The sequence below is a fragment of the Chionomys nivalis genome, chromosome 22, assembly GCF_950005125.1.
Source record: "Chionomys nivalis chromosome 22, mChiNiv1.1, whole genome shotgun sequence".
Taxonomy (NCBI): Eukaryota; Metazoa; Chordata; class Mammalia; order Rodentia; family Cricetidae; genus Chionomys; species Chionomys nivalis.
This window is the reverse complement of record NC_080107.1, coordinates 44,360,507-44,371,492: the sequence shown is the minus strand read 5'-3', so window position 1 is coordinate 44,371,492 and position 10,986 is coordinate 44,360,507. Positions and strand designations below refer to the sequence as shown.

The 10,986-nt window shown below is 54.0% G+C and overlaps 1 protein-coding gene across 2 annotated transcripts in view; it reads right to left on the bottom strand.

The window, feature by feature from the left end:
* Positions 1-1,573: 1,573 nt before the first annotated feature.
* The window catches only part of Med27 (mediator complex subunit 27), a 185,458-nt gene continuing 176,045 nt past the window's right edge, over positions 1,574-10,986 (bottom strand). For both annotated transcript variants that reach the window (XM_057755561.1, XM_057755560.1), the window contains exons 7-8: positions 3,471-3,548; positions 1,574-2,004 (exon numbers count right to left, since the gene is read on the bottom strand). In XM_057755561.1, the coding sequence (XP_057611544.1) occupies positions 1,870-2,004; positions 3,471-3,548 (213 nt within the window). In that variant the 3' untranslated portion in view covers positions 1,574-1,869. The remainder of the gene's footprint in view (positions 2,005-3,470; positions 3,549-10,986) is intronic.

The following is a 10,986-nucleotide window of genomic DNA, read 5'->3' as shown; positions in this document are numbered from 1 at the left end:
CCTCGGCACAGCGCTAGGGCCACTTGTCTTTAGAAAGTTCTGCAGTATTGTGGGGGACTCTCGGTGCTAACCCAGTGTTGTTCACTTTAGTAATGAACAAGGGTCTCAGGGGACAAAGAAGAGGAAATGGCGTCTTGGATCTTGATGAACCATGGCATGGGATGCCAATGAGCTCTCTGGCACACCCTGATTGACACACCTCTCAAATGGGCAGTAAAGGAAGCAGTGTTTCCTAGAGTAGAGGGCCTCTGGGGTGGCTGGAGAGTGGAGCACTGCTCATCCTGGGAGCACGGGGTAGCAGGTTGGGGCCTCATGTTGAATGGCACTGTGGTAGGCACCCCTTACTCAGGGATGGCTCAGAGGTAAGAAGAGTACTGGGATGCCCCTTCCAGAGCCAGTTCAGTTCCCAGTAACTCACAACTCTGTAATTCCAGTCCCAAGGTGCATGTGGTGTACAGATATACATTCAGGCAAATCACACACACACACACACACACACACACACACACACACACGAAACAAAAGCATCTAAAAAAAAATCCTGCCTTGGTTCATCCCTATCCAATGGAGAGACGGGAGGCACTGGGTGGTCATGGACCACTCTACTGTAAAGAAAGCAGTGGTTGGGGCTGGAAAGATGGCTCAGAGGTTAAGAGCACTGGTTGCTCTTCCAGAGGTCCTGAGTTCAATTCCCAGCAACCACATGGTGGCTCACAACCATCTGTAATGGGGTCTGGTGCCCTCTTCTGGCCTGCAGGCAGAACACTGTATACATAATAAATAAATAAACCTTAAAAAAAAAAAAAGAAAGCAGTGGTTTTCTGTTTGGTGTGGTGGTACATGCCTGTGAACCTAGCATCTGGGCAAAGCTGCTTAAGTTTAAAGCCAGCCTGGGCTACCTAGCAAGACATCATTGCCTCAAAACAAAACAACCCCCAAAAAACAATAGGGAAGGAAGGCGGGAGAGGAAAGGACCTAGAGAGAGAGGAAAGAAGAGACAGACAGAAGGAGGGAGAGAGGGAGGGAGGGAGGGAGGGGGGAGGGAGGGAGGGAGGGGGGAGGGAGGGAGGGGATTCCTGTAGGCTGGGCAAATCCCTCACAGGGAGGGCCTTTAGCCTTTCACAAAGTGGGTGCAGCTCTGTTAGGACTCCAGGCTGCACAGGGCCAACCAGCCTGCTGACCCTGGCTGCACTAGCAGGGGGTCTAGCTGCCACCTGGGAAGGCCTGCTCTAGGTACCTGTGGTGCTGGCTCAATAGAGCCACCTGCAGCTCTTGCCTCAGAAGCTGTGGAGGCAGACTTACAAAGAATTCTGTTTTTATTTATTATTTTCTTCTTCCCCCTTTAGAGACAGGCCTAGACTGGCCTATAACTCCCGTTGTAGCAGAAGACAATATTAAACTCCTGATCCCCCTGTGGTGCTAGAGACTAATGAGGGCTGTGCTTGCTACAGAAGCAACCCACGGAACTCCAGGCCCAGTCCAAGGACTCCGCCTCAAGCGCAAACTGCTCAGGCTAAATTGAACCTGGAAGAAAGTCAGACATCGCATAAGAAGCAAGAGACAGAGCCTCAGCCAGGGTACAAAAGGTTTACTGTTTACAAAAATAAGTTACAACAACAAGCAGACAAACCTCAACCCAAGAATAAAGAGCTCAGTCCAGTAATAGCTCATGGAACAACAGACCCCGGGGCCGACTCACGGGGAAGCCAGCACACGGGGCAGGGACAGACCATCCTCTGACGCCCTGCTGATGGGTGACAGCTAGTTCTGCCAGCAGACAGGCCCAGGGAGAACTGTGTGATAAATGGATCGGGCTGGTCTGCGAAGGTGCTGGAGCCGCGGGCTGGGCAGCAGCTGGGCTGGCTGGGGTCACTGCCGGCAGGTGTCATGGAAGGCTTCCAGGGTTCGGAAGTCCCTCCATGTTGGGGGAAGGCCATCTTGCAGAAACTTCCCGCAGCGCTGACATGGGGCCTGGAACAGCTTTATGTAGCTTCTCAACCAGGTCTGAAAAGAAGACAGACAGGAGACAAAAGGTCTGGGGACTCTACTCTCCTCAACTGCCCTCACTGTAAGCCCAGCAGCCCAAGGATGGGCTTCAGCAGGCTTTGATGCTGGCAGACATCTGTGGTCCCAATAAAAAGCTGTCTAACCCACAGCCTATCTCCCCGTTGACTTGGTTTTGATGTCTCCTGTTCCTCTGGAGATCTTAACGCAGAAACCCCTACTTCCAGAGCTGGACCATTCCCCAAGGCTCTCTGGTGCCACTGCCGAATTTCTTCTTTCTGCAGCTCTGAGCAGCAGGCACAGGTACAGCTGAGGAGGTGTTGCGAGATTCTATGCCAGGGCCATGTGCTCTGGGCTAATCTCATTTCAGAGGTTGTTCCTCTCTGTCACGGTGGGGCCTAACACAGCTGGGGCAGCCCCAGTGTCACCAAGTAACACAATAAGTGACAGTCACCCACCCTTGAGGTTGAGAGCCGAGGGCTCCCAGGCATCATGCATAAGGATGAGGCTCAGGTAACTCAATTCTCCACCTCAAGGAGACTCATGGGCACAAGGGCCCAGCAAGCAGACCCACTGCCACAGGCAAGCAGCCCTGAGAGCCAGGTAAGCTACATAAGTCAATCCTGACCGTGTCAGCAGGAGGACACTGCTCTCTGAAGGCACTGCACAGGCAGCTCCCGAGGGCCGCTTTGGCCCTTTCATAGGCTGGGTGTGGGGTTTGGAAATAAAAACGGGAAGGTGAGGGGATGGTCTGTTCATTTCTGAATTCCCCACGCCAGTCAAGAGCACAGGGAAACTTGGTGTCATACACGTCAGGTAGAAAGCCAGTCTGTAGCCCACTGAAGTCTGTCCCTTGCTCACTTCTCAGCATGGGGACAGATTCTCTGGGTCTTTGTGGCTGAACACCCAGCATCACCCTCCCAACACCATGCACTCAGTTCTCCAGCCAGGCGTAGGCCTCGTGAGAAGCGAGCACCATTCTAAGACGCTGAGCTCCTGAGCTTGGGTGACAGTGAGCTGCCAGGCAGCACCCCATGCCACCGCTGCTCAGACCAGCAGGCAGGGAGCCCTGCAGCCAGAGCAGTGGGACAGGAGTAGTTCCCTCGCAGGCAAGGACAATGGCTAGTGGCTCCCAGGGACGCTGTCCTCAGAGGTGGACTGGCTATGTGACAGCCCTACGGGACGGTCCTGCTGCAGAAGACCTGCCTGCCTGCTGCTCTGTGCTCACTCTCACCCTGACCTCCAGGTCTGAGAACAGCAGGAAGACAGGTTTGCCCCAGCTACTGCTCCAAGCTTAGAGGCAGCCATGGGGTGGTGGGTTAGGAGTGGGATAGAATGGCTACTCGTCAGTGCTGGAAACTTCTGGAAGGCCACGTCTGTGGGAAATGCTTGTTCAGCTCTGATAGAAGTCTCAGGGATTACCTGGGGCTGGCTCATCAGACCTCTCCCTAGCTGAAGTCACTCACCATGAAGGACCTGACCACAACGTCTGGCATCTGGGGTAGTTGATAGTGGAGCAGGGCGGTGGTGGCGTGGTCTGTCACCTGGGGAACGAAGGGCAGTAACCATTAGTCAGAAGTTGCTAGCTTCAGAAGCAATAGCCTTGCTTTGGATCGCCTGCTCCCCTCTCAAATAGGAAAGTTAGTGGAGTCGCGAGAGGGAGGAGGCACAGCAGACAAGAGGACACAGGCCTGGAGACAAGTAGAGTGTGGAACATTCTGGCAACTGAAAATCTGGACAGGAAGGAGCATGGGAGAGGATAGAGCTAAGGTAGGTGGGGAGGGGAACAGGGTGTGATACTTCGTCCGAAAGTGACAGACAGCAAGGGTGCAATGATCTCACCCCGTTTCCACGCTCCTCCCGCCCTGCCAGCTCTCCTGTGGGCCTGCCCCTGCCCTGGCCCTCCTCCGCCAGCCTTCCCGCCCTGCCAGCTTTCCTGTGGGCCTGCCTCTATCTAGCTCCTTGAAGGGTCCATGTTCAGCATCTTTGTGGGCACACCCTAGTCTCCTAACTCCTCAGAAAAAGTGGTAGCAAGGCCCCTGGGGCCAGACAGCCTAAGGTCCTAGTGACACAGTCACTGTCTCCTGGCCTTGATCCAGCTATGCACCTTGGGCATCAGTATCTCATCTTTGAAACAAAGGGGCTGATTGAGGACCCCCTGCAGGTCTGAACCATCCCCAAATTAGGAGTTAACTAATTTGAGAGTTGTACTTAAATTATTGGTTTATTTGACTGCCCTCATTAGAGACTCTTATTTATCTTGTGTGGTGCATGTGTGTGTGTAAGATCATGTGCACAGAGTGGAGCCAGAGGACAGCATCCAGAAGTCAGTTCTTTCCTCCCACCATGTGGGTCCTGGAGATCAAACTCAGGTTGTCAGGCTTGGCAGCAGGTACCTTTACCTGCTGAGCCATCTTGCTGGTGGTGGAAATTCTTGTCATTACAAATACAGTTAAAAAATAAAAGAGAACATGCCAGATAAAATCATTGAGAACAAGAATCAACACGAGCCTAACATGCACAGACTCGTCGGTTCCAGCCTCAGCGGGACACCACGGCACACCAGTGGCCAGCAGGCTGAAGGCAACAGTGAAGCAAACTGGGGCAGTAGGGAGGACAGGTCTAGGCCGGGGGCAGAGGAAGACATGAAGTTGTATCACGGGTACGCGGGCCACTCTGCAGCCAGGCAAGCTGGCTCAGGCTCCCCAGCTTTCAGAGGGCAGTTTAGGCCCAGATGGATTTTAACCTGGTAGAGGAGGTATACGGCAGGGAGAGACAGGCTGATCAAGCTGTTCTCCTCCAGGAAAGGACCCCTCCCAATGTGCTCCCCGCCCTGTGCTACCTCTGCAGCCTTCCTACACGATCACTCTGGGTTCACGCTGTGTCCCCAGGCCTAGAAGCACAAGGCATACAGCAGGTGCCCAATGCACATTTTAATTAAAGAGGGAACCTGGAAATGCGGCTCCGGGACACGGCACTGCCCTCCCGCAGAGACATCCACAGTGCCTGTGTTGCACAAGCCTGAGGAATTCTTTCCCCGGGTGACTTTCCCCGGTGCCAGGCCTGCTTTATTTTAAGCTTCCTGACAGACAGCTTTCTAAAACGAGCAGAGCTTTCTTCCCAGCAGTAGTAGTAACTGTGACATGACCGTGTGGCTGCTGGGAGACAAACGGCCGTCTTTTTTTAAAATGCCCACCCAAGCCCTGCTGTCCTCCTGTTCCAGGGATGACTACTCCCCTCAGATGGGTGCTGGCCACAGCATTGACCCTAGGAGGCTCTTGGGAGGGGTCAGACCCTTCTCTTCACCCGATGGGGCTGGAGTTGGCCTGACTGAGGCTGCCTCGCACTGCATGGATGTGCAGGTTTTGTGTTTCTTTTGTTTCGGTTAATACACCACCATTGGAAATTCTGGACGCTTCAGAAGCTGTGGGGGCATCCTCACAGGTAACCAACCACATGAGAGGGCCTGCACAAACCCCACCCCCAGGTGGCTGCCATCAGCGGGTGCAGAGAAAGGTGTCCTGAACAGGCATGTGGCTGGCCTGAATGCCCCTGGTCTCACACTACCTGCACTCATGGTGCATATGCCTGGCTCCCGTAGCCTTTGGGATTTGCCAGCCAAACCAGACATGACTGCCCCCACAATCGCCTGTGCCTTGAATCCAAACCTGACATGACTGTCCCACAACCGCCTGTGCCTTAAACCCAGTCCTGCATCCCTGTGACTTCCTGAGCTTTAATTGAGCTCCTGCTTCCTGGCCTGACAAACCCGAGTCCAGGTGAGGGCGCGAGAGCTGGACTTACAAGTGAGGCACAGGAGAGGCCTGCACACGTAGCTCAGGCTCGCCAAGAGGACAAGGGCCGAGTCAGCGAGAAACGATCTTCTCCAGACAGGGGAAGTCAGGCACTCTCTGACCTGGCATCTGACTCACAGGCAGGACACCTAATTAGTCTGCCTGCTCCTGGCCTGCCATCTGGCCAGATGTGGCCTTCTTTTCAAAGGGTCCCATTTAAAGTTCCCCCTTTAACTGCCAAGTTTTTGCTGGTGGCAGTTTTCACTCTGGCACTGATGCGATCGTTTAGGTTCTCAATATCGCACCAATTTCGGCAGCATTTTAATAGAAGAAAAAAGCAGCTGACTTCTGATTGTCCCCACTTCTTCTCCAGCCCTGTTCTGATCCCTGCATCTGAACCTCCAGCATGGGGACACCGGAAGCTCCACCGCCTGCTCTTCCTACCCCTCAGAGCATTGTTCCACCTTCAGTGAATTTTTTGTTGTTGTTTTGCTCTTCCAGCAAGAGTTGTGTTTTGTTTGGCATTGAAGATGTGGAAAAAACATGCCTGAGCAACAAAAGATTGCTATTAACTAATTTTGTGAGGCCCAGGGACGGACCCTCTGTGTTGTAGGCTAATGATGTTCCTCCGGGAGATAAAAGCGGCCCCCTTGCGCTGGAGGCCAGGGAAGAGCACTAATGCTCCTGAGAGGCAGGCCAAGGAGGATGCTGCCTGCAGGTTGAGTGCTGCGCTGAAACAAAGCTTGCGAAAGATCAAAGTGATTGGAACCTGGAAAGGAAGGAGGGGGGAGAGGATGCGAGGTAACTACGGACAGAAGAGACAGACCGGGACTAGGCAGGTACCACCTGTGGAGGACAGGGTCCTGGAGGGGGCAGGGAGAGGACTCACTTCCCTCACTGCAGGGGGCGACCACAGAGGCCTAACCTGGCTCAGGGTGGGTCCCCATCTGGAGAGCCAAGGCAGCAGGCTGAGCCAACTGAAGTTTCCTCTGCCTCAGCTCAAGGCTGTGAAGGTCTTTGTGCACCCAGATGGAGGAGAACTGAGCAGAGGGAGGGAGGAGGGACTCTTTCATGAGACCTTGAAGCAGCTGCCAGTCAACACTCTGGAGAGGAACTGCCAGTCAAAGCAGTCTCCCCAAGTTCCTCTGCCATACTGCGGTGCAGAGTGCCCTGAGTCTTCCTTCTAGGCTGGAGCTGTGTCAGTCACAAAGAAAGAAAGAGGTGCTGTGGTGGAGCGCGCATGTGTGGTGGCCTTCGGTGGGCAGCAGGCTCACTGCTCTATACCTGGGTCCTGCCTTTCCTAAGAGTGGGATGACCTTGAGCATGGATCCCACGGATCAGGAGAAGGACAGCATCTGACCTCACTCAACCCCCACAGCAACGCCACAGAGCAACTGTTCCAAGTGCCACTTGCAAGCCAGAGAACCAAGTTACTGGGAGCTCAAGGGACTTGCACAGGTTAGGTGGCTACTGTGTATATAGCAGTGCAGGGCTTGTCCAGACCACACCAACCTGAACTGAGAGTCAGACTCTGACCTACACCCAGTAGGCCCTCACTGCAGGCTTCTGGGATGGACAAGTGCTCTGAGGGGTGCCAAATCCCAGGCCCTTTCCTCTCATTGGGGAAGGGGACATCACTCCTAGGAAGGGGCTAAGATAGGGACCCAAATCCCTGGAGGTTCCTTCCGCCCTTGCTAGAGCCTCTGTCTATATTATTTTGCTGCCAAGTGAGAGGCTCCCCTTTCCCACTGCCCTGGCTAGAGGGACAACTGACACCTCCTGTCTGTGCCAAGGGAGGACTGGGGTGAGCAGAGCTACAGTACCAGTACCTCAAAGGCAGTGCAAAGCAGAGATGGCTGCGGGTCCTGGTGGTGGTGATGCAGAGGTCACCTGTCCAACTATCTAGTGATGGGTCTGGGACACACCCCTTTCCCCAGCCCAGGAGTCACAGTGACGACCAGAACATCAGGAAGAAAACAAGGCCACAGTGGTGACCGAGGAAGGATTCAGAAAAGAGGAAAGAGGGGAAGGTTTTAGACTATTAACGCCCAGCATGTTCTCCTGGAAGAGAAGGATCTAGAAGGGCGAGAGGATGATGAGGGCAATCAGCAGCCAGGGGTAGGAGCAACCACATGATTTTTAGCCCGTCCCCTCGGCTGCAGCATGGCTGTGTATTTCCTCCTGACCTCGCTCATTTCTACACAGCTTTAACTTGGGGCAGTTCATTTCTTTTTCTAAATCATGAGGCCCTAGCATGTCTGTGACCTGGGGATTAGCCACAGGGGCTCAGAAGCCCTCTCAGGTGGGAGGTACCGCTTGCCAGCCCCAGCTTCTAGCAGGGGAGTTGAGGACTGCGGCTTAAGCATTCAGGAGGTTAGGATGCCCAGGCCACCAGAGGGCAGAACAGCAGTCCAAAGTGAGCTGGCTTCTGCCTCCAGCAACCCTCCATCCAACGCTCTTCCCAAAGCAAGGATTACTGAACAGAGCCGAATGCCCAAGTCTGTCCCTGCCAGGCTAGGGAGCTAGGGCCACTATTGAAGGTACTCCCCTGTAGGTTCATAAACAGGGAAAGTTAAGTACCCATGTAACCACAAGCTGTTTACTCAAAAGAGAAGCTGCTGGGGACTAGACTCTGGCTTCCCTCCAGGCAGCACTGGCTTCCACATGCACGCTGTAGATGTGATTTGGCGGGAGGCTGGGGGATCTGGAAAGCCCTGGCTGCATCACTCCCTCGCTGGACCTTGTAACAAAGCAGGAGCTGGGGTCAGGGCCAATGGCCCACAGGTCCTGCAGCCAGGTTTCCAGCACTCACAACTCCCTGCCCTGAAGAGAACGGGGAGAAGCCCACCCCCGGCCTTTCCAGGGGTGACTTCAAAGCCTCTTCCTTTTAGAGAGGGTCTTACTATATAGCCCTGGCTGGTCTGGAACTTACTATGTACACTATGCTAGCCTCGAACTTACAGGAATCTGCCCACCTCTGCCTCCTGAGTGCTGGGATTAATGCACCACTATGTCGGTGGATATATTTTTTAAGACAGCAGATGCCAAATGGTAAGAGGTGCTATGTTTCTGCCTCACTCCAGGTGCCCGCCTGATGCTTTGATGTGATGCATCTTCACATGGCCCCTGGTTCCGCTAACCTGTCCCTCCAGGTTTCAGCACCGAGTTAGCAGCAAGCTGAGTGCGCGCTGCCAATGTGCTCGTGCCATTCCCCTAACCCGGAGACATAAAACTGACCTTAGAAGGGCGAAGACGTTCTCATGCCATGCATGAACCACCCCGCAAGTCTAACAACAGCAATCCTACCCTAGTGAAGAGGAGCCCCAAACAACGCTCAGGAGCAAATTATTTGTGGGCTCTGGAGCCAGATTTATGGGAGCTTGATGTGTTAAGGGGCTTAAAGAGATAGCAGCCCCTGCTAACAACCTGCACCGGCTTTAGGATAAATACTGAAGGCAGCCTTAAAAGTCTTCATTCAATGAAAAGAGGAGTCACCATTATCTCAAAATCGGATGCTCTGAAGTCCTGAAAGTGGTGTTGGGGGCTACGGGAGTGCTGCAGATAGAAGCCTCTAAAACACGGTGGGGCGGAAGCAGGGGATTTACCACTTATTATGCAGCCCTAGTCTCTAATCAGAGACAGGATTTGTGTGCCGTGGGCTCAGCAGGCCTGGGGGTCTGAAGAGGAAGCAAGGAGGCCCACAGGGACTGGGGATTACTCAGGCGAGATCGATACTCTGCTTTGTGTGATGAAGGCGGCCATCTGCATGGGCTCTGCAGAGCTTATCACTGTCACTCAGGCCAGGCCAAACTGGTCTGGGGCAGAAAGGAGAGGTGGAGACAGACCCAGCTGCCCCATCAGCCCTCAGATCTCGCTGCACCTTGGGATCAAGCCCTGCATTTGAGAAGTACGAGTCTGCAGATGCCATGTGCTTTACACAGTTTCCAGCAGGCACAGACGGGTCTTCCAAATGAGTATCTGGGTGGGCAGGGCTATACTACCCCTTTAGAGTTTCAGACACAATACACTAATGCCTGGAAGAAGTCCTCAGTTCCACGGACCCAGGCACAGACTGGCTGTGGATGACCTCCATGGTCGGCTGTGTACTTAAACACCCTGACATAGAATGCAGGGTCCTGATCCCAGGCTCGCCTCCTTTCAGCCCACAGTGGACACTGCAGCAGCCTGTGAGCCTGCCTGTCCCACCACAGCTGTCTGACCCTGTCTGGAAAGCTCCTCTCTCACTAAGGCCTACCAGTACTGACATGCAGTCAGGTGGCTACCTGTACTGACTGGTCCTGGCACTTAGGGTAAGCTCCCTCGTGTGGGGGCATCGAGCCTGACACTGCCCATGCCTGAGAACAGATGTCCCTGTTTCTAGGCTGCACTCTTTGGGAACGAGGTCCCTGAGCCAGCTCTGGACATCGGAGAGCAGCATGTCTCTGCAATGGGCACCACTGACATAATAGAGGACCTGAACTAAGATTAAGTGGGAAGGCGGCAGGCAGCTGGAGGGGAGGGGAGGCAGCTGTGAGATGGGAGGGGAGCCTGGGAGAGCAGGGACGCCTCACTCCTCTTGGAGACCGGGAGCTCTCCAGGGTCCTGACCACTGTGCACTTTCATGTAGCAGGGCCCAAAAGCACATGGTTGGTGGGTCCTTGACATTTTTCAGGATTAAGGAATTGAGGCTCTTCATTAGATGAAAAAGGTTTAACACTTTCCAGATGGTAAGATGCCAGACTGTCACTGGTTGCCAGCAAAGTCTTGGCCTAGAGGCACCTGGATTGCTCTGCCCTCACTTGGTTATTTCTGCAGCTGACACACAGTCATGCCTATTTCTCCCTCCACTGCAGGCCACATAGGTGTGGTATCACTGGTGGTGTGCCCTCTCAGGAAACCGTCCCAGGTCCTATCAAGCTAGCCATTGGGTACAGCTGGGAGCTGTAATTCACGTGTATTTTTACACTGAAGCTGCTTGTTCTTTGGCCAGAGGAAGAGGTGACAGGGCCAGAGAAACAGGACAATGGAGGAGGCTTTGGTGGGAGTGACTGGGCTTGCCATGGTGGCTCGATCTTCAGTTTAGTTTATACAAATACCTCCCTTAAAATGGGGCCATGCACACAGATCAGGTTCTGTGGTCCAGAGCCCCTGTAACAGCAGCAACAGCAGAAGCACATTCTAGGAAACT